Consider the following 22,113-nt stretch of genomic DNA (forward strand, 5'->3'; position numbering starts at 1 on the left):
GTGTGATGTGGCTGCGTCGGGGGACGTCGAGGATCAGACGTGCCGAGGCGTTCTGGATTCAATGTAGTCGTCTCAGGAGCTTGGTTGTTGTTCCTGAGTCCAGTCTGCTGGTGATGAGGGCCTGGGTGACGGTTCTTCTCGTGTCGGGAGGGATCCACTTGAAGATCCTGCGGAGCATTCGGAGGGTGTTGAAGCAGGCTGCGGAGACGGCGTTGACTTGCCTGGTCATGGAGATGGTGGAGTCAAGGATGACCCCCAGGTTGCGTGCGTGGTCTGTGGGTTCCGGGGCTGTGCCTAGCGATGTGGCCACCAAGAGTCGTCCCAGGCTGATGGGGTGGGTCCGAGAATGAGGACCTCCGTCTTGTCTGAATTCAGCTTCAGTCTGCTGTCCTTCATCCAGTCGGCTACGACCTTCATTCCTCTGTGGAGGTTGGCTTAAGCGGTGTGGGGGTCTTCGGTGAGGGATATGATCAGCTGGGTATCGTCGGCATAGGAGATGATGTTGAGGTTATGTTGTCGTGCGACGTGGGCGAGCGGTGCCATGTAGATATTGAACAGCGTCTGGCTGAGGGAGGATCCCTGTGGTACGCCGCAGATGATCTTGGTGGTTTTCGAGCGGAAGGGTGGTAGGCGGACGCTCTCGGTTCTGCCGGTGAGGAAGGAAGTGGTCCAGGCTAGGGCCTTCTCTTGGATTCCGGCGTCATGGAGGCGTGCTGATAGGGTGCGGTGGCAGACTTTGTCAAAGGCAGCTGAAAGGTCCAGGAGGATGAGGGCAGCTGTTTCTCCTTTGTCCATCAGGATCCTGATGTCAGTGGCGGCGATGAGGGCGGTCTCGGTACAGTGGTTGCTGCGGAAACCGGATTGGGAAGGGTCCAGGATGTTGTTGTGTTCGAGGTAGCGGGTTAGCTGTTTGTTGACAATCTTCTCTGTCACTTTTGCCGGGAACGGGAGCAGGGAGATGGGCTGGGGGTTCTTGAGGTGCTTGGGGTCCGCCTTGGGCTTCTTCAGAAGGGCGTTGATCTCGGCGTGCTTCCAGCTTTCCGGGAAGGTTGCTGTCTCGAATGGTCTTGTCTACCCCACAGATGGCCATCTATGGGAAAACCCTTCACCACAAGCAAACATTGGTACAAGTAAAAGCATCAAGGGGCAAGGGGCTCTTTAAAACTTCTCAGTCTTACACAGCCTGTCTCTTCACCCTATTTCTTTCCTCCTTTTATGATGTACATGCGTAAGAATGTATCTTCATGTTATATTATAGCTTTCCATGCTTACTCTGTTTTAAATTGTTCCACTGTCTTTATGTTAAGGAATACTGTTAATGAGTACATTTTATTAATTTAAAAACAACTTATTTAAAAACACCAACTTCTAAAGAAAGCTGCTGAATGTTCTTGTGAGAGCATCATTATGAGTCCAACTAGACTGAGACGTCAGTATTCACAATCCGGAAATTATTGACAGCACAGGTATCAGTAATTTTGTTGCTCAAGAATATTGCAGCAGTACAAGTTTGATATCAAAGGTCCCCTGCGGAATGTGGAATTACCATGGGAATCTGGGATACCAAACCAGATCCTGACAGTAATTCCAAATTTTTGGGCCCATTTACTGCAAGGGTGGACAATTAGAATTACGGCAATGCAGTATTACCACATCCCTTGAAAGTCCTTATTCAGCTGAATCAGGACCTATACAGACTTCATAAGCAGCCACTAATTGGTTATATTGTTCTACAAATTCACTATGCATTGTGTTTTTCTGAATCACGTTTATGCTATTGACCCTGTCTTGTTGTACTTTGTTTCTTCTTAGCTTATTTTTTGCCAATTTGACCAGAGCAGATCTGGCTCCATCAACTGTCATCAGCTGGTTCCTGCACTGCAGTCCGCAGGTGAGAGGAACAAGGGCTGGCGGGATGTGAGGAGTAAGTTGGGTCAAAGGTCACCCGTGATACTGCCAAACAGAAACAAATTGGTCAAAAGGGAATTGAAATACCTAGATAAGAGAAATGAAGGAAGGTGAGAAATTTTGCATAAGTTTACCAAAGCTTTGTATGCCATCATCCCTGGACTGGCTCAACTCCATGCTTTGGTTGCTTCCATCTTTGCATACTGTCTTGTATTCTTTCTTTTTGCTTTATTGTACGAACATCATGTGTTTTAACCTGTGAGCTATGCCATTCTTGTTTTTTCCATCTCAATACCCAACTCTATCCCAGCACCCTTGGGTTGAGTCTGCCCCTGCACATGTTTTTTTGCCATTAAGATTAATTCATCCATGAACTATGGGTTGTCTCCATATCTTCAGATTTAGATCATGTGTGTAGTCGTTGACCTAAATCCACCTCCTTTTCTGAGCTTCAAAGTCTGAGTCTAACTCAATTGTTGGTCATTTTAGCCTTCTACATCTGCCTTTTAGGTCATCACTGTACTCATGCACAGCCTAGTATGCTAGTATGTTTGAATAATTCAACCTTTGCACTCTTTTATCGGCTTAATCTCCATTCTTTCAGTCTTTGTTCAGAATTCTCCACTCTCCCATGTTGGATTTATCTTTACTTCCTTATGCATGCTCGGACCACCATAATTTAATGTTTTCCTCACAGTTTTTATTAATGTAAGTTGTTCCACTAGCTGCTGGTGTGATTGGGGCTCTTTGCTCTTCAGTTAACTCTACCTTCTGCCCTTTTATTTTTGTAAGGACACTCGCATGCTCCTGCCTTCTCTTTTTCTTCATGTATCGCCATAAAGCTTTGACTAACTGTTTGTACCCTCTAGCTTTCTCCGTTTATATGTTATCTGTCTTTTACAGCCGGATGACCTCCACGTATTACTGTATTTGTGCCCTCTGGTGGTCTCAAGCTCTCTAGCATCCAGCAGTTTCTTTAAATATGTCCCCAACTTTCTCCGTCTTTGATAGTCCCGTCTCCCTATACATCATCAGCTCTGTACTTTTCTGGTGTGTCCTTATCTGTGCTCTACGGTTGTATGTACCTCTGTGCCCCAACCTGCCTCCATATATGTGCCATCATTCTCCATGTTTGTGCCCTAAATACAACACCACGTGTGTGCTCTTCTGCTATCTCCATGTCTGTGAAGATCACCTGTTTCAATGTAGAAAGCCCTCAACACTCTTTAGTCCCAGACGATGAGATCGAGATTCATTTTCATGTCCATTGACTAGATTCAACTCTACAACTTTAGATACATCTAAGTCAGTATGATTGTGTATCCTAAACTGCTCCTTATCATGCTGTATCAACATTGCACATTTTTCTTGGAAGCAAAATTTCTAATCGTACAATTCTCTGACTGTTGTTTCTGCCTAGGCCTGAAGGTGGATGAGTTCATGGTGCAGCTTTTGGCTTTGAGATACTGCACACCTGATCGGACAGTCACTTACTCCAGTTTCATCTGCTGTTTGCTAAAGTTGGACACCATGACCAGTGAGTGGGATGCAATGGTTAACATTTATAGAAATTATGAAGGCGTGAGTAGTGTGGACATGTGAGTTTGTAAAACCATACACAATGGCAGACAGCTCAATTTACCCTGAACTCACAGATATCTAAGAATTACAAAACTTGTGGTGATCCTGAAATTTGTCCATATGATTGATACTGAATGCATTTCACCTGAAGTCTACATGAAAAGGAAACAATATTCCCGAAACTTCGCTTAAAGCACGAAATATTCTTAGAATCAAAATGTTGTTTGATTATTAGTAATGATGCATTTTAACATTTGGAAATACTACTTGTAACCACAAAGACTGATGTTTCCTCCACGGCATGAAATTTAAAATATCTGAAACTCATGCAGTCTAAGCTGTGATCTCAGCCACATGCGGAGCTGTTGCCAAAGCTAAAAAAGCAGATAAAGATTCTTGGTCTGGAAATTAATTTTGCTGGCATTGTCAGAACTTTAGGCATAAGTTACAAGATTCAGCTCCTGGTGCAAGAATCTGTCATTCATCCTTTGGCAGCCTGGCTTTAGTCTGATGCCCTTAATGTCTGTCAGGATAACAATTTAAGAGGATTACTATAGGTTTGAAAAGCATCAACAGAAGGCGAGGAGGTCTTCCTTCAGAAAGTATTCTACTTCCGCTTTCAACTATTGAATTGCTATATAGACAGCGTGGAGCTTCTTCTATGAGTGGATACGACCCTTCACAAGCCATCACCCTCGTTATGATACATGGTATAATTGTGACTCCTCAAGCAACTTGGAAGACAACTTCAATGCATGTGTGCCATTGTTCCAGAGCAAGGATCTTTAAACGGGCCTGGGAAATTCCCAGCCTATATCTCCTCACAAATCTTCTGTGTAGCATTCTCAGCCCTTGGGTTTCCTACATTCTGCTTTGAGCGTGTCATCCCTAAACCTGTCATTACCACCCTCAGGTGCTTGTTTCATAACCAAGCTTCAAAAGTTCTTATGAACTGAGTACTGATGAGTCTTCTTAGCCTGTTGCTGTCAGGGGCCGTAGTAATCTGACCAATGACAGGCATGTTGAAGACTCTGTTTTGGACACTGTTAGACATGATATCCTTGGGAGAGTCTTCCCGCAACTTTTTTCACCTGCTTCCCTCCATTTTCTGTATACATTTTAGTTGGCTCCAGGACTCTGCACACTTAAGCTATGCTAATCAGTGCTAAAGTGCTTGTGCTCTGTCCTCTAAAACATGATAACATTGGAATGTATCCAATGGGCATATCTAATTTAATTATAAGTCCCTAGTAACATGCACTACAAGTTCCCAGGGCCTGTACATGAAATGCTACTAGTGGGCCGGCAGCACTGATTCTGTCACCCATGTAAGTTGCCCCCTAACAATATCTCAGGCCTGTCATGGCAGGGCCTGCGTGTGAAGTTCATTGTGACTGGCAGGTAAACCTACTTTCTAAGTCCTGGACTCCCCCTTTTATTTTATATAAGTCACCCTTAAGGATGGCCCCTGGCAACCCAGAGGCAGGGTGCTATGTTAGCATAGGGAAGGACATGTACTTGTTTGCTTTACATATCCTGGTAGTGAAAAACGGCCTATGTCTTTTTTCACTTCAGTGAGCGCTACTCCTCTCATAGACTAGGATTGGCAATTCCCTTACGCACTTCTAACTGGTAATTTCTGATCCCAAGGGAGTGCTTTATCATGTTTGGTATGGATAGAATGGTAGTGATAAATTCACTCTGCTGGTAAGGTTAGATTTAACACTACTAGTGTTGAAATGCCACTTTCAGACAGTGCGCATCTTTCTGCTCTTAACTTTGCTCTATGTGACCTCCAGCCTGTCTCCAATACCCATCTGGACGGGGTGATAGATTTCATTCATGCAATCCTCTCCGACAACCATAAACTCAGGAAGGCCAAGAGTGGCTGAACACCCCTCTGCATTAATCTGTATAACAATGGCTGGCCTGGGCAGACGGGAGCTTACACCAGAACATCAAGGAGTCATGACCTGACACCACACAAATGGCTGGTGAATCCCCATAGATAACCTGGAAGACAGGACTGGCGAGAAAGGGGTGCTTGTGCACTTGAAAACCACTCTTTGAAGTTTCCCCCACATCAAAGGCACATTCGGGTATAAGTGCTGGGCCTCTGACCATCCCAAATTAGACACTTCTGAATCTTCAACTGAACCTCTGTCAGTGGACTGTAGTTCTGCTCAATGGACTCAACTGGGCTGATTTTCTGGAAGTACTGCTTTCCAGTTGGTTGCCCCGTTGACTGCTGCTACCTGATTCTGCTGGAAGGAGAGCTGGAATCTACCTTCCCTACAAAGTGATCTCCAAGGGCTTGTTAGTTTGCCTCCTGTTTCTGAAGTCTCAGGGACACTAAATACTTCTTGCAGTTCTGGTGGTGCAGCTGGGCTCTGCCTTCTGAGAGTCCTACCCTTGCCTGAGGTGCCTCGTCCAAGTTCTGAGCCTCAGAAGTGGGTTCTGCAGCTAAGTTTCTGCCAAATCCACGACGGACAGCACGGAGCCCCGCAAAGCCCCGCCGCACAGCTTCAGAACTTACGCCAGACAGCGCAAAGCCTTGCAGCGCACACTGCACCCCAGGATCCAAGGTACACTGTTCAGTGGGCCCAAGTGGGTACCAGTATCGGGCCAGTCTCCATCACAGTTAGCCTGAACTTTGGATTAGCATCGGTCCCTCACGACCTGGAGTACCTTTTTGGCGTTACCTGCTTCTAAGTGCTTCATTGCATTTAATTGTACAAAATACAATATATCGACTTCTTATTGATAGAGTTTGACCAATTTAACCTTGTTTTACACAGATAAGTATCCTCAATTTTTCTAAACTGTTGTGGAGTCTTATTGTGGTGTATTTGTATGGGGTATTGCACAAATACATTACACATTGCCTTCTTAAGCTAAGCCTGCCTGCTCTGTTTGCAACTACCAGAGGGTGAGGACAGGATGATTTAGGATTGTGTTGTGACTTACCCCGACTAGGATTGTGGTCCCAACTTGGACAGAGTGCATACCTCTGCAAACTAGAGACCCAATTTCTAGCAGACACCTTTGTTGGAATGACGGCTACTGAGGACATACGAGATTACATCTAGAATGCCTTGTGGAAAATGTATATTAACATTAATTTCTCATCTCGCAAAAAGCCAAAGTCATTTTGGCTGGCTTAAACAACAACATTCTTAGCTTATCTTCTTCAGGGCCAGATGGTACAAAGCCTCCACAACCCTCTGTGGCTAGGAAAAGAAATGTCGGTCTGAATATGTGGGCTTAGTTCTGGTCATCCTTCCTAACTCCAGAGATCCAAGAGAATACCATGGGCCTTTCCGTTAATGGGAAGAAGGTCTCTGCCTGCTCCACGGATGAAGCACTAATCGCAAATAATTCTGGTGCCTGAAGCGCAAAGTGCTTGTTGCCTGATTCGACTGAACCTGCCCTAGGTCCTTTAAAGGGGCCTCAACTTTTTCTCCCAAAGCCAGGGCTCTATCGCGTTGCGCGGGCAAAAGAACTGATCTGAGAGACTTTATTCTGTTCCAGGGGATCAGAGAAGGCAGCCAACTGTCTGGGTGAATTAGGTCTGTTTTTTTTGCAATGTATTTGATAGCTTTCAGTCATTGTCTTCTTCCTCCTTCTGAGCTCTTTGCCGTCAAGTCTCTGACAACTCCCTTTGCCCTTAGACTCGTTTGTCTCAATCTTTGTGCCCTCTCTCTCCCTGCCTTCTGTTTCTCTGTTCCCACTCTCGGCCACTATCCACCACAAACTCTTTTATGCACTATTTCAGCCCTCCTACATTCTTTTACTTCTGCCTCCTTACTCAATCACACCAATTAATATCTCATCTCCCAACCTGTTTCACCTCTCAACCTTTTCTATAGTGCTCTCTAGCTATTTTTCTTCCCCTCTTCGCTGCGTGTTTCTCTGACAATTTGTATCTCTTTACTTCTTTCAAAATCTCTCTCTCTGATCTTGCTATACCACTTGTTCCCTTCCATTTTACAATCTACATTTTTGCCTTTAATCTCGCAAGTTCTATCTTAAAAGGATTTATATTTTGACCTGATAGTTATATGAAAATTTGTCAAGTATATCTTTCACTTGTCTTTTCAGAAAAGTTTCAAGAAGCTGTATGTGCCAGCTCTGGAACAGTGACTCTCAATTATCAACAGGTGATTCCTCATACAGTCTACGTATATATTGGGCGATTGGTGAAGGGCCATTGGTGAAGCTACACAGAGCCCTTGTTCACCACACATCTTTTCATACATGTGCTTCATACTGAACCCAGCCTTCTGGCGCTATTTCACTGCACAACACAGAAATTCTCCCCATAGAGTAAATGACCCCCTCATTGTTTCGTTCAGTTTATGAAACAACAAGTTACTTACCTTCGGTAACGCTTTATCTAGTAGAGATTTTATCTAGCCCGAGATTCCTTACCTTATATTTATTCCCAGGCGTTAGACTGGATCCGGAAATATTTTGTGAGCATTACTCCTGCGCACTGGTAGGGGGTGCCACTCTGCTCCGTGTGGCGTTGTTGGGGTCATCCATGGCAGAAGTAACTATTGCGGTGCCTATATAGGTGCCACCCAGGCGCCAGTTACTTTTCGCAACTTTAGCCATGAAGTACACTGATCACTGGGGTGGAAAACTAGGTCCCTAAAAGGGCAAAACTTTGTCCCTAGAAATCAGTTTGCAGAGCTGGAAGGATGGGTGGGTCGGTAAGGGATCTGAAGCTAGATGGAGACTCTACCAGATAAGGCATTACCGAGGTAAGTAACTTGTTCATCTGAGAGAGACTTTGAGCTGCAGACTCCGTACCTTAGAATAGGTACCCAAGCAATACCTCCCTGGAGGTGGGTCTGCAGACCAATTTCACACAAGGAAGCCCTGCAGGACCGAACAGGCAAAATGCCTACCTCTACGGACCTGACTATCCGGACAGTAATGTTTGGTGAACATGTCAAATGAGGCCCACATTGCTGCCTGGCAGATATCGAGGGCTGGAACTCCATGTGCTAACCCAGTGGTAGCAGCTTTTGCATGCATACCCGCAGGGTGTTGCTTCTTAGCCAACGCGTAGCAGATTTACATACAGAGCACAATTAATCGGGAAATGATCCTTTTCTGTACAGCCTTGCCATTCTTCGCTCCAACATAGCCCACAAAGATTTGGTCATCCACCCGGAACTCTTGTGTGCAGTCAAGGTAGAACAACAACGCACTTTATGGGTCCAGAATGTAGAGCCACTCTTCCTCCTTCGAGAGATGAGGCGGAGCAGAAAAAGTAGGCAGAGTGATGGTTTGGCCTAGGTGAAATGAAGTGACCACTTTCGGAAGTAAGGAAGCCCTCGTACGAAGCACCAGTTTGTCTGGGTAGATGTTTAGATAAGAAGGCTTGGATGACAAGGCCTGAAGCCCTCTGACTCTCCGGGCAGATGTTATAACCACAGGAAAAGCTGTCTTGATGGTAAGGAGCCTGAGTGGACAATTATGAAGAGGTTCAAAGGGAGCGCACATATTGAGATTGAGACAAGATTGAGATCCCACTGTGGCATAACGAAAAAAGTGGAAGGAAACAGGTTTCAAACCTTTCAGAAACCTATGTATAATAGGGGATTGGAAAAGGGATGGTTGGTCAGGCAACGAACAAAATCAGAGATTGCAGATAGTTATTCCTTAATAGTGCCCAGAGCAGAACCTTGCTGAGCAAGGGAAAAACAATCAGGAGCACCTGAGAAAGAGGGACAGAAAAGGGATACATTTTTCTTTTTTAACACAATGCCACAAATTTAGCCCAACTGCAGACATAAACCATCTTGGTAGAGGAACGATTGGCTGCCAACATAACATTACAGATTTGAGGTGGAAAGTCGAAGGCTATCAACTGTCGCCGCTCAATCTCCACACAAGAAGGCGAAGCGTTGACAGGTTTGGGTGGAGAACCCTCCCCAGCTGCTGTTACAGAAGATCCTCCTGAAGGGGCAGCCTGATTGGAGGACCGATGGCCGTGCTGAACAGCTTGGGATAACAAACTATCCATGCTCAATCTGGAGCCACAAGGATGACTTGGGCCGGGTTGTTTCTGATCTTTTTGAGAACTCTGGACAGGAGCAATACAGGCGGAAAGGCGTACAGGAGGCCTGAGCTTCACTCAAGACAAAAAGCTTCTCCGAGCGAGAGCTGCCTTGAAAACTGCAGCGTGCAGAACCGGTGACATTGCGATTTCTCATCGCTGGGGAACAGATCTAACCAAGGCTCTCCTAACTGCAGAAAGAGACCTTGATCACTTCCGGATAGGGATGCCATTTGTGAACCGCTAGGCAACTTTGGCTGAGTTTGTCTGTTCTGGCATTCAGAGAACCTGCCACATGTTGAATCATCAGGTAAAATGCCATGGCATTCCAGTCATGTCCAGAGCTGCAGGACCTTTTGACAAAGGATCCACGACCCCACCCCACTCTGTTTGTTGCAGTACAAAATGGTGATGGTGTTTTCCGTGAACACTTGAACTAGCCTTCCCTGGATGGAGGATAGAAAGGCTTTCAATGCAAATCGGATCGCTCAGAGCTCCAACAGGTTGATGCAGAGTCCAGAATCCACCAGAAACCAGAGTCCCCTGATCTTCATTTATTTCTTATTGCCTTCCCATCCCAGGAGTGACAAATCTGTCACCACTGTCAGATCTGGTTGGGGAACGATGAGGCGTCTGCCACTGACCTAATCTCAGTTCTTAAGTCACTGCTGCAGGTGCGGTGCAGTTCCTGTGGATATCTGGACCATGTCAGAGAGATTTCCATGATGCTGCGCCCACTGGAACCTCAGGTCCCACTGCAGAGCCTGCATATGCCAACGGGCCTGGGTCACAAGCAGGATGAAGGAGGCCATGGGGCCCAGCAGCTTCAGAGTAAGTCTCACCGAAATCCAGGATAGTGGCTAAAACATCAGCATCATAGCCTGAATATCCTGGACTCCCCATTTGGGAGGATAGGCCTGAAACTGCAGCATGTCCAGAACAGCTCCGATGAAAGGGAGCATCTGAGAGGGAGTCAGGTGCGACTTTGGCACATTGATAGAGTGAGGTAGGAGGTGGGAGAAGACAGCCTGGGGTGAGCCCACCTTCAGCAGCCAGTCATCGTGATAGGGGAAAACTGGCACCCCGATCCCTGCAGATGAGCTGCAACCACCGCCACCACCTTGGTGACCACCTGAGGGGTGCTGGTTAGGCCAAAACGGAGCATAGTAATGCTTGTGGGTAGGAGGGGCAGGGATGTGAAAGAAGCACTCTGCAAGTCTAATGCTACCATCTAGTCTGCAGGGTCCAGGGCAGACAGAACCTGAGCTAGAGTGAGCATCTTGAATTTCTCCGCCTTGAGAAAGAAATTGAGAGAGCGCAGATCGATGACAGAACACAGACCTCCGTCCTTGGGCACCAAAAGTAGAAGGAATAGCAACCACGACCTACTTCTGGTGCAGGCACTCTGTGTGGCTCCATTGGCCAAAAGAGCAGTCACTTTCTGTGGAGAAGAGTTGGGTGGTACTCAGTCAGCCCGTCGTAAGTAGCTGGCATGGAGGGAGCAGTAGTCTCGACTGGGAAGGGAGTAGCTCCTTTGGACAATCTGCAAAAACCTCCTGTACAATGTTATGGACTGCCAGCTGGGCAGGTGATGGGAAATCCTACTGCCTATTTGGTGCCCATGATAAGTGAGCAGACTGAGAGGGTTTGGAGGCTGCTGCTGTAGGGGGGTTGGTGGACTGACTGAACCACTGGTCACCTGCCCACGGTGGTGGTAGAAACCGTGTCCCCGCAAAGGTTGGAAAGCTTGTCTGCCGCTGTGGCTGGGTGGGTAAAGACGCGGTTGCATGTTCTTTTTGTGGCCATGAAAGGAGAAAAAGGCCGATTGAGGGCGACTAGGGGCCATAGAAAGGCCCAAGAACCTGGCCGTAGCACTGCTGTCCTTAAAGCGCTCCAGCGCCGAATCCGCCTTGTCTCAGAAGAGATGGAAGCCATCAAAGGGCATGTGTATGAGTGAGGACTGGACATCCCCAGTCTTCCTCAAGCAGGCATGACGTCCCCGGGACACTTTCAATAAAACCGCTCTGCCTGGTTAGTCAGTGGTTTCAAGTCCACAACTTGAACTTCGCTGCATCCCTTCCATCGGCAGTAGCCTGGGAAAGCACGGCCAGGGCCTCCTCCGGGGCTGTTGGCAGCAGCTGCCCAACTGTATGCCACAATGCATGGTAATAGCAGCTCAAAAGGCATACGTTGTTCACAGACCACAGTGCCAGGCTGTCGAAGAAAACATCTTATTACCAAGATTGTCCAGCCATTTGGTTTCCCTGTCCAGGGGTGCAGTAGGGAATGTGCCAAAACGTATATGGGATGTAGAGGCTTGGATCACCAAGCTCTCCAGGTAGTGTGTTGGGTGAGGAAATGTGGGTCCCCGAAGGGGGCAGTGGCAGCTGGCCATCCTCCTGTTCATGGGATCCCCTGTGCTGGGCTTGGACCAAGTCCCAAGCAGGATGTCAGTAAGTGCCTCATTGAAAGGGAGAAGCGGTTCTGATGGAGGCACTCTCAGCTGAAGCACTTCTGTCAAGACATTAGTCTTAACTGCCACCAAGGGCAAGCTAAGGTCTAGGACCTCAGCTGCCCTCCACACCACCATTGCGAAAGATAGGAGGAGAAACCATGCTAGTATCTGGAGAAGTGTCCTGTCCACTGATTTCACCCAGATCCTCAGCCCAGACGGTGTTGATAAGGCTGGTATTCTTCGGGGTCCAGCAACCCCTCTTCCCCAAGTCATAGCCCCTAGGAATTGGGCTCAGGCTCCGTTCTGGAAGGACGACGCCTCTCCGGCTGCATGTCAGAGTGGAGGATGAGAATGGGGATGGAGCTGCTGGTGGGCACCAGGAGCATTGGCCTCCAGATCAGTGTCAGGGAGATCGAGGTCGTAGAGCCGGCTATCTAGATCTATCTGTGGATCCTTGGGGCCCGAATGGTGCTGAAGCCACTGACATGGATCCAGTAGAAGCCCCTCCTGAATACACGGGCCGGAGGGAACGGGCTGCCCAAAGATGAGGTGCATGGACTCCTAAAACTCTCTCAATTGGGTGGGGGTTGCTCGGGCACCTGGAAACTTAGGGAGGCGCGGAGCCGACCCAGGCGCTACCTCAACTGTCGAGCCGCCATAAGCTTGAGGGAGTGATCCCACAAGTCCTTCGGGTGCATGGTGTGGCAGTTGGAGTAGCCCTTCGGGTCTTCATGCCGCTTGAGGCACCAAAGGCATACACAATGCTTAAAGCCATCCTACTTGGTTGACATCCCTGCCACACCATGAGGTAAACCTCAAAAAAGACTTTAACAAAACGTCAAAAAATACCTTGCCAAAAAATGACTAAGGGGTATTCCTGGATCTGCGCTGGCTGGCATGGAAAGAAAAGAACGGACATCAGCGCACCTGGGTCGCACCTATATAGGCATCGCATACATCACTTCGGTACGAATGACACACGTATCCGAGCGGTGCCACCTACTAGGGCGCAGGGGTACTGCTCACGAAAAATTTCGGGATCTAGTCTGACACCTAGGGATAATTCTATGAAATGGAATCTGCGGCTAGAATTCTCTATCAGATTAGGTATTTTGCTCACTATCACCTACCTAAGTACACAGCTTGTGGCCTACTTCTAATTCCTTGGTCACTTATTTTGTAATGGAGAATATAATAAAGGTCTCCTATCCATAGCGTCCTTCTCCCTCATGGTCTATCACAGTGCCCTGTTCATGTTTTATTTCTAGAAATACAGCCAATGCAAATCATTAAGTAGTTGTCTGACTTTCATTTCATGACACTGAGCACAGTACCCTTGTCATTTCCCATACTTTCCCATTGCACAATATAACCATCTCTTCCACATCCATCTTCCCAAGCAGCCAATTTCTTCCCCATACATAGCACTTAATATCCTTGGCAGCGTTTACCTTTTTGTCCTACAGGCCATGTCTCTGCAGTGCTCCTGTTCTCCCAATACAGAAAACGTGTTCTTGACAGTGCCCCAGTTCCCTCCCCGACGCCTTTCATCTCGTCCACAACATGCAACAGGGCCTACGTGGGGCCACAGACGTCCCCTTGATTTTTCCAGTAGGGGGAGCAAGCCTCTCCTCAGCTCTTCCAATGCGGAGTATGGTATCGACACTGGCTTGGTCCTCTCCTCATTTCTTTGAGGACACAGCTCTTTCTCGCCTGCGCCTGGGTGTCCCCTTCCATTACAGAAAACCAGTGCTGACTAGAAGGCCATTGTCCTTGCACCCCAATAGAATAGATATCCAGGATCCTTTCATATTGTACCAGGCTTCGCTCCTCTTCTTTACCCTTATGTATGTGAATCTTTACTTACAGCATCCCTGGCTTCTCTGTCTGCCGGTCTAGAGTACAGATGACATCCATGGTTCTTAGTGGTTTAGTCGCATCGATACGTTTTGCTCCATGGTGCATACTATTCAAACCATGAGACCCTCATTTCATTTTCCCCTGACTCTTTGTCCTACACGCAAGTCTATAGATGCGTATTCTTCTTCCTTTGTCTCTTGAAGAATAGTATGCAAGCATCATTCATTGTATGGTTGGTCACTACTCCCAGTTTAGCACAGATGCTTCATAATGTAATAGGTCCCTGTAACCTCCCCCAGGCTACGCCTTGCATCTTCCAGTACATGGCACGTGTGTACCCCAGGGTGCACTAGGCGATCTTGCATATCTTCCACCATAACACATAAGTATCCCTCAGTAACAGCACATCAATTGTAATCACTTCTGGGTGGACTTGCAGGTATCTTTCTGAAATCTCTCGTTTTGCATATCTCTGCAGGCTATCATGGACTGAAATAATTCCTTATTGTTGGGTTGTTAAATGACATAGCAGGCCTCCAACACTCTGAGAAGAGTTCCTTTTTTTATTGGTGCGGGCTCTTTTCCCAGTCTAATAAAAAATTTATTTAACTTTTGAACATTAATATCTTAGTTTGAATGCCTTCAGCATCATGGCACACAGACTCCTAACATGTGGGTCTCAGGTTGTTTAGGGGCACTTCTGTTTACACTGTTGTTGTATTTGTGATAACTAGGATTCGTTTTTTTACAAAGTAAATACTAATTCCTCTCTCTGTTTTTCTTCCCTAGTGGTTACATATAACCATGTACAATTAAAAGCATTCCATTGGTTTACGTCAGGCAAGCAGATATTTGAAGGAGATGCTGTCAAAACTCTGATCATGCCAAGCAAGCACCTACAGGAATATACAAGGATACATGTGCCAAAATGAACCATAGAGCATCTATGAGCCTGCACCAGGAAGCATCAACTTGAAGGTACCATGGCTCACACCTTGTTCCATTGTGGTCTGTGCCAAAATAGTTCATGGGTGAAACTCTACCATGTGACCATGAAGAGCCTCATCTTGAAGTGCAATGCTAAACCTCGGTCTCGAATTTCCTGTATGAATTTACCACGATTCTATGGACAAACTCCACCATTGACACACCGGTGGAACCACTGCCAGGTTTTTCTTGGGCAGGCTTTAGATTCAGACACTGTCCGAAATGATCCTTGGAAATCACAACCATGAGACACCTTGTGGTCCCCTTGCTAAACCATTCCAAGGGGATCCTCAACAGCAGTGTGCTGTGGAGCCAGTCTGCCAAGACCTTCTTGGCTGCTTCTGCTTGTGTAAGTACAACAGCCACTAACATGATACCACTTCCAGCGATTTTCTGGAGCGTTTTACACGCTGTACAAAGTGGATCCTTTGAGAGCTATCCCTTCATCCCCCTCCACTAGGATAGTCTATATGGAGGCTGAGTAGAATTTGCAGAAAATAGCATATGGAACAAATGCTGAATATACCCTAATGATCATGTGCCAGAAGAACTATGAGGAGCCTCTGGTAGGAGATACCAAGCAGGAGCATTGACCAAAACCTTCAAGAAATGGCTAAAGCAAAATCCTCGAGATTTGGCCTGTGAATGATTTTAAATGTGCTTGCCTTGAATAATCTGTGTGGATCATCTAATAGATGTTATGGTAAGCCCATAACAAACATCTCATGAAGAAAAGCATTGGGGATGTGCTGTAGTGAGCCTCTAGTTGGACGTAAACTATGTTGGTTTAATCTAGGGAAAGCAGAATTGAGCCTAAAGGAACTTTGAATCATGTCATCCCGGGAGTCTGAGCACGGATAGATACACTTGGGCAGCAAGAAATTTCCCTCTTCTGTTTCTTCTTTCAACATTCCTGGAATATAAATACCCAAAGAAGGGTACCTACAAAGTGCAAATGTGGAACTTGAAATGGCACATTTTGTGACATAAGTATGTTTTTGTGCAAACATGCATTCCAAGATGGACAGAATTGGTCTCTGTGGGATTGTTTCAATAAAATAACTTATTAAAAAATAAAGACCTCCTAGTACATTTATTTTTAAGTATCCATGTCTGAAAAAAACTGAACAGTTCCAATGGAAATGAAATAAACGATTGGCCTTCTGGGGCACAAATGAGCAATCAGAGGAAGGTTTACCTTTTTTGGATCCACAATATTTCCATCCTGACATCTGGATCCTGCTATTAAAGTTGCCAACTTGACCTAAGCGCCTACTCCTTCTCTCAACGTTGTAGCCTTGTCCACGCAGAAAAAATGCTAACTGTTTTTAACATAATTTCCAGGCGGGTTTATTTACTTCTCTAATCTTCATCTGATGCCTTTTCTGTGGGTCCTAGGGCAGTCCATGGTTACTCTTTCTGTCTGGGGTCCTAGTTCCCATTGCACTTCAGTTGGATGCGCGAGAGATCTCTTGGTACACTGTACTCTCCACCGCTTGTAAGGCAGGGCAGATGTATTACAACACAGTAATCAAACAATAAAATCAGTGTCCAGTCAGGATAGGTATTTTACTATTTATGAGAAGAAAGTTACCAGATGCAGTTCACTTATATTAAAATGGAAGACCTAAAAAGATTGAACGTTGCCAACTTGTAAGATAACAAATGGATGACTCATTGGGAATTAACAAATGTGAATACAAAATTAATTGGTTTTTCAAATCAGTGCTGTCCCAAACGGATTAAGCAATGCTAATTATCCGTTTTAGCTACCCGTCCTGTGCTAGCATTTCTCCAGGTCAGCTAGATTTGAATCTCCAATAACCATATTTTAGAGCAGGTGGGTATTATCCTTCCATCTCGTGAGTTGTGCAACATCTAACTGCTAATGCGCCTAAAATAAGAGATGGTCTTGCCACTTCCACATTGATGTAGGGTGGGGATAGCCTAAGCAAGCCATTTTGCTTCAGGTCCCACCTCACTTTGAAGAAAAGTCATGCTTTTACTCCTCGCATTAGACCCGCCTAATAGGTTATGATTTGTTTTCCCATAATTGCCAGAGCTTAACAAGAAACAAGTGTGCATCTACCCATTTCTGCACTACATCATCTACAGCAGGGGTACTCAAACATTTGCCCAGGGGCCACAAAGTACGGTCTGTGATGTGACCGAGGACTGGACTGATGCCAGCAGAGTGGTGCTAGGGGGTCTGGGTGGATCAGGGAATGGGTAAAGATGTCTAAAGAAATGTTAAATAAATGGGCAAGAATTTATTTGCTGGTTAATAAATGCTTGCTTGTTCCTTCTGAATATTTGTGTTCAGCAGGGGGGACGCATGTAAAGGTCAAGAGGGCCCGGGCCGAACTTTGAGTATCACTGATGTACAGGGTCTTCATTCAAGGGTTTCAATGCTCTTTAACCCGGTTGCCATTCACCCTTGAACAAGTCATATAGGCTATTTTGTTCCTCCTTCCAGTAAGCTGCTGACGGAATCGTTCATAGCCAGAATCAAGCTGGGCCTTTGTAAATATGTAATAACAATTCCTATACATAGGTGAATCAAACTCGATTGTAGGCCTTGAAAGGAAAAGGTTTTTAATGGTAAGTATTGTACTCGAAAAAGTCAAAGTTAGGTACAAAAAAGAAACCCAAAGGTACTACCCACTTTTGGAGCCATGATATGATCCCAGAAAGGGATTTAGAAAGCCTAACTGCCAGCACCAGACCAAATAATATAAGTTATATTATATTCTTGATCAGAATCAGTGTCTGAAGGCCTTCCACAGGTCAGTGTTCTGTCCTCGTCTAGGTTACAAGTAGCTCAGTGGGTGACTGAATATTACTTATGGTCTCAAACTCTTTGTCTCAATTTTCCCTGCATTCTTTTTTTATTTAAGTGGGCATTTAGCTAAAGGTATGCTGGCACTAAATCCGAACCAGAAAGAATGGTCAGAAACGCACCAACCAGAACGAACGCAGATATTTTGGAAAGAGTTGTAGCAGTTTCCCGACTCTCCGTAAGGAATCTTGGGAAAGGAAAGAAAGTGGTAATGAATTCCAAGGCAGAAAATGCTTGGCCTCGAAGAGGAACTTGCAGAAACCATAGAGCTAGAGCCTTTTCTGATATGTGCTTGCTACTTGGCATGCAGTAAGTAAATATAGGATTACGAAACGAGTCACGAATGATCTTGTGTGCCAAAGAGCTTTCAGTAGCTTTGTGTTTGTATTAAGGCTCAAGAAAGCTTGGCCTAAGCTAGTGTTGAAAGGTTTGCTATCTTCGACTGATCAACAACTCCCCAGAAGTCAACCATAACCCCAAACCACAGGTTTTAGAACGTTACTGTTTCACTCACAGTAACCTGGTCCGCATAGATTCCTTCGGGTGTCCGTATAAGACAGACCCTAGAGATCCAATAAAAGGGGAATGGGAGATAATTCAGAGACATCAGTCTAGTCCAACTAGGTCAAGCGTCAGGGCTTTAAGGAGCCGTTTGTGTTTGGAGGCAGATGACAACCAATTGTGGCATCCATGGAGATACCTAAACTTCATGGGGTCCATATCTCATTACCAGCTGGTCGCACTGTACATTTTGCAGAAATTGAGGCACAAATTGACAGAAAACAGTCAGAGAACGTTTTTTTTCAGTAGTTTCCAGGCTAGAGTGTTTTGTGAGTGGCGTTTGTCCATCAGTGGGAGAAGGAAATCATAGAGAGGACTCATGAGCAGCATGCGCCATTAAGCCTGCTGCATAGGCTTCTTCATGTCCCTAGTTTTATGTGCAATATTATGTGATTGTGTTTCCTTAAATGTATTAACTTATTCAGAAGGCATTGTGAGCACACACAATTAAAATGGAGCGTCTGCAACCCATCCCTGTTTCTTCTTCAGAAGCCTTGCAAGACTTCAGCAATATTTTGTGTATGTAGTTTTCCATAAACTGCACCAATTTCCAACCGTTGCTATGCAACAGGACTCTTGGAGAAGTCAGAGTTGACAACGGCATCAGAGGATCAATCAAAATGGGTGCATAGATAGATGATTGGCCTAGTTATTGAACAAGTTGAAAGTGGCAGCCCCATGTAGAAGGAAATCGTAATTCAGTCAAGAATGCGAGATTACATAAATTGGCCGTAGAAGAAGATGTTGGTGTGTTTAAACCCAGTGTTGGTATTTTAGAGACTCTGAAAACCTCTGCTGATATTTCTGCTAAACACAATTATCATAGGCTATATGAACTAAACGGCAGTGCACAGTTTGGAACGCATTTGAACCAAGGCGCTGAGGATTTTGTTGTAGGCCGGATAAACAAAGCATTTGAACCAAGAACCCAATATTACGCGGTGCATATTCGATACATTTTAAGTTTCCGATGACAGTTCTGGCAAACCCATGCCATGGTCTTTTCCCACTTGCTGGGCCAATTGATGCCAGTCATTAAGACTTGGGTCTTGGCCAAGTCAGTAGCTGTACCTGGAGCATGAAATGATGCATGAGTGAGGGTGATGCTGGCATCGTTTCAGAATCCTTTGGATGCTAGGACTCTGTAACCTGTGGTCATTATTAAAGGCTGGATTTAGGTTGGAAAGGCCATGTACCAATCGGTGCAGAATGAGTGATTCACAGAATCTAGTGAGTTGTCAAACAGTGTACACTATACATGGGGACTGATAAGCTAACCATCCTTTCGCGTCAGCACATATTTTTATCTTTTCAGTTTCTCCTAGGGAGTTATCAAATTAAACTGTACCTTTTTAACATCACTTCTTTTCACTGTTTTTTTATAAAAACATGATAAAGAGGCCACGAAAGAATAATCAAGAGGGAATACTTTATTTTAAAGGCTTTAGAAAAATGAATACAAAGTAAGTATTTTATCTTACATACATAGGTTAATGCAGAGGTCGAGGTTTATATTAAAAATATGTTTTTGCATTCAGTACTTGTTTGCTTCAGACAACCTGTCTGGCTGTAGAGATGCCAGATAACTTGCTCGTTCGGCCTCAACACTAAGAAGCTGCGATTACCCAAATGCAATATATTTAGCTCGTACCAGTTTCAGGGGAAGAGCTATGTATTCTGCAAGAAAAGTGTTTATTTCCATAAAAACATCTCTTGTGACGTATGTTCACTTTGACTGAGCAATAGAAAGCTGAACTGATTGGCCGAAATCGAAAAAGCACTGTAATTTTAGCTTCTCGTAACTGCTCAGCAAAATGTTTTAATTTGTTTGAGCATCCTTTAATGCAGTTCCCTGGATCTTGATTTCCACTCACCCATAATCTACAATTCTGCCTAAGGTGTTACCCACCAGGTGGCATTTTTATTATATCATTGTGCATGACCTTGATGATAGATTTATTTGCGATTAATAAAACTAAGCACATCACAGATGGGTTTGTGGCAGAAAAAAGATACAACAGTGACCATTGTGGTGTTTGTAAGTCCACCCTCTTTTTGCTAGTTAGGGTGTATCCACACACATTGCATGATTCAATAACAAATACTAAGTGCTCAATTAGCTTGAACAAAGGCATTATTTATTGAGATGGTGTGTCTAGCATTAGCCTAAAATGTAACAATATCCATTCAAGGAGTGTCTGGGCAAATTTCTCTCATTCCAGTGGTATGAGGCGGTGTATCATCCAGGACAGGGATACTCAAAGTACACCCAGGGACACATGTGGCCCTCCTGATCTTTAATTGCGGCCCCCTGGTGAACAGCACCCTGGGCTGCTGTTCACTTGACAGAGCAGGAACATTCAGAAAGCTGTGAAACAGACTAGCATACTTTATTTACAAGTTAACTAAAGTAACGATAAATAAGAAAAGAAGCTGTCCTAGACAACTTATCTATAGGAAATCCTTTAGTTTTAAAGATATATTGCACTAAACAGGTAAAAACATAATAAACTCTGCAAACTTAAAAACATGTATTTTAATAATATGCATGAGCGTTTTACCTTAATAGATCAGATTATATCACTGCATTGAGAAGCTTTTATTGGAAGTGATAGTTTTCAAACATGATCTTAGAAACATTCATGCGGCCCCCATTCTGAAAACAATGCCATTTGTGGACCAAGAGGCAAGTCATTTGTCAGGTGCGCCTTGTGCGTAGCCTTGGTTGTTATAAAACACAAGAGAAGGTTTTGTAAAGCACACATCCTGAATTATCTTATATTTTAAGGGTCTCTCATATGTGGTAATGAAGAAATAGGAGGAAAAGTGAAATTAACCAATTTCATAGGATCACACAATTTCATCAAGTGGGGAAGCCAGGACTGATGCCAGGATTTCTGGTTTCACATTTTGCAATTCAGCCACCAGATGAGTATCTCTTTCCCTCTCACGTTTTACATTATGAGTCAGTGCTTTGACTTTAATTGTTGGTGCATGAGAAGAGAGCGTTGGTGCCAGACAGAAGTCACGGAAAGGCTTGGTTTGTTGTCCACACCATGCATCTGCTTTGCGTCCCCCTATGCCGGTCTTTCATCATTCTGACTCTTGAATTGCAGGCATCTGTGCGATCCTCAGGTATGCCTCAAACAGTACTTTGCAGCCCCCGGGAACTGTTTGCGAAAACCCCTGATCCAGTGCAAAGTTTAAAAATAGTCCCTGGGATCCAAGGGATTAGGCAGGTGTTCTAGAGAGGGAGTGTTTCACAGGTGAGGGGTTTAGAGACAGAATCTGCATTCCCTACAGACTTAGAATGCATCAGCCTTCAGCCTACCCATGATTCTGCCCAGTTCACCCTTATGCCTTTCTACATCACGGGAGTAATGGTTCCTGTCCAGATAAAAAAGTGATAAAACATGAGACGAGTGTAGGAGTATGTAAAGTAAAGGAGGAGCCAGGTCTATAGAGGGATGCAGATCTACGTTTGAAAAGACAAAAATCTTTCGAGCACAAGAAACTTACAACCCCACTTTGATAATAAAAACAATTAGAAGGAATGTGGGAACTATGGAAACCCATATTAGCAATGACAAGTCTCTGAACTCCACCGGCATATTGTTTAACGATTCCAAGAAAATCACTCAAGGGGAGAATAACCTTCTTAATTCATCATGTGTTGAATAACAATAGTGGTTTCCTAGGGAACGATGGCTCCACTTGCAGTAGTCTGCAACACTGAAACATAAAAACAGTAAGTCAGGTGAGATCATAAACCAGAACACTGGTGTCAGTGCTGTAAAAGCTACTTCAGTCCTATCTAGTGGAGTTCCTTGTTTCCAAGGACTCTAGTTCACT

The 22,113-nt window shown here is 45.0% G+C and overlaps 2 protein-coding genes across 2 annotated transcripts in view; one reads left to right on the top strand and one right to left on the bottom strand.

The window, feature by feature from the left end:
• Positions 1–15,939, top strand: part of LOC144782219 (calpain-1 catalytic subunit-like) — a 194,453-nt gene extending 178,514 nt beyond the window's left edge. Inside the window, exons 18-21 of the mRNA XM_078661454.1 lie at positions 1,813–1,891; positions 3,329–3,445; positions 7,591–7,649; positions 14,664–15,939. Of these exons, the coding sequence (XP_078517580.1) occupies positions 1,813–1,891; positions 3,329–3,445; positions 7,591–7,649; positions 14,664–14,690 (282 nt within the window). The 3' untranslated portion in view covers positions 14,691–15,939. The remainder of the gene's footprint in view (positions 1–1,812; positions 1,892–3,328; positions 3,446–7,590; positions 7,650–14,663) is intronic.
• Positions 15,940–19,676: 3,737 nt separating this feature from the next.
• The window catches only part of LOC144782220 (WAP four-disulfide core domain protein 2-like), a 49,906-nt gene continuing 47,469 nt past the window's right edge, over positions 19,677–22,113 (bottom strand). The window contains exon 4 of the mRNA XM_078661455.1: positions 19,677–21,993. Coding sequence (XP_078517581.1) covers positions 21,956–21,993 — 38 coding nt within the window. The 3' untranslated portion in view covers positions 19,677–21,955. The remainder of the gene's footprint in view (positions 21,994–22,113) is intronic.

This window comes from Lissotriton helveticus, chromosome 9 (assembly GCF_964261635.1).
Source record: "Lissotriton helveticus chromosome 9, aLisHel1.1, whole genome shotgun sequence".
Taxonomy (NCBI): domain Eukaryota; kingdom Metazoa; phylum Chordata; class Amphibia; order Caudata; family Salamandridae; genus Lissotriton; species Lissotriton helveticus.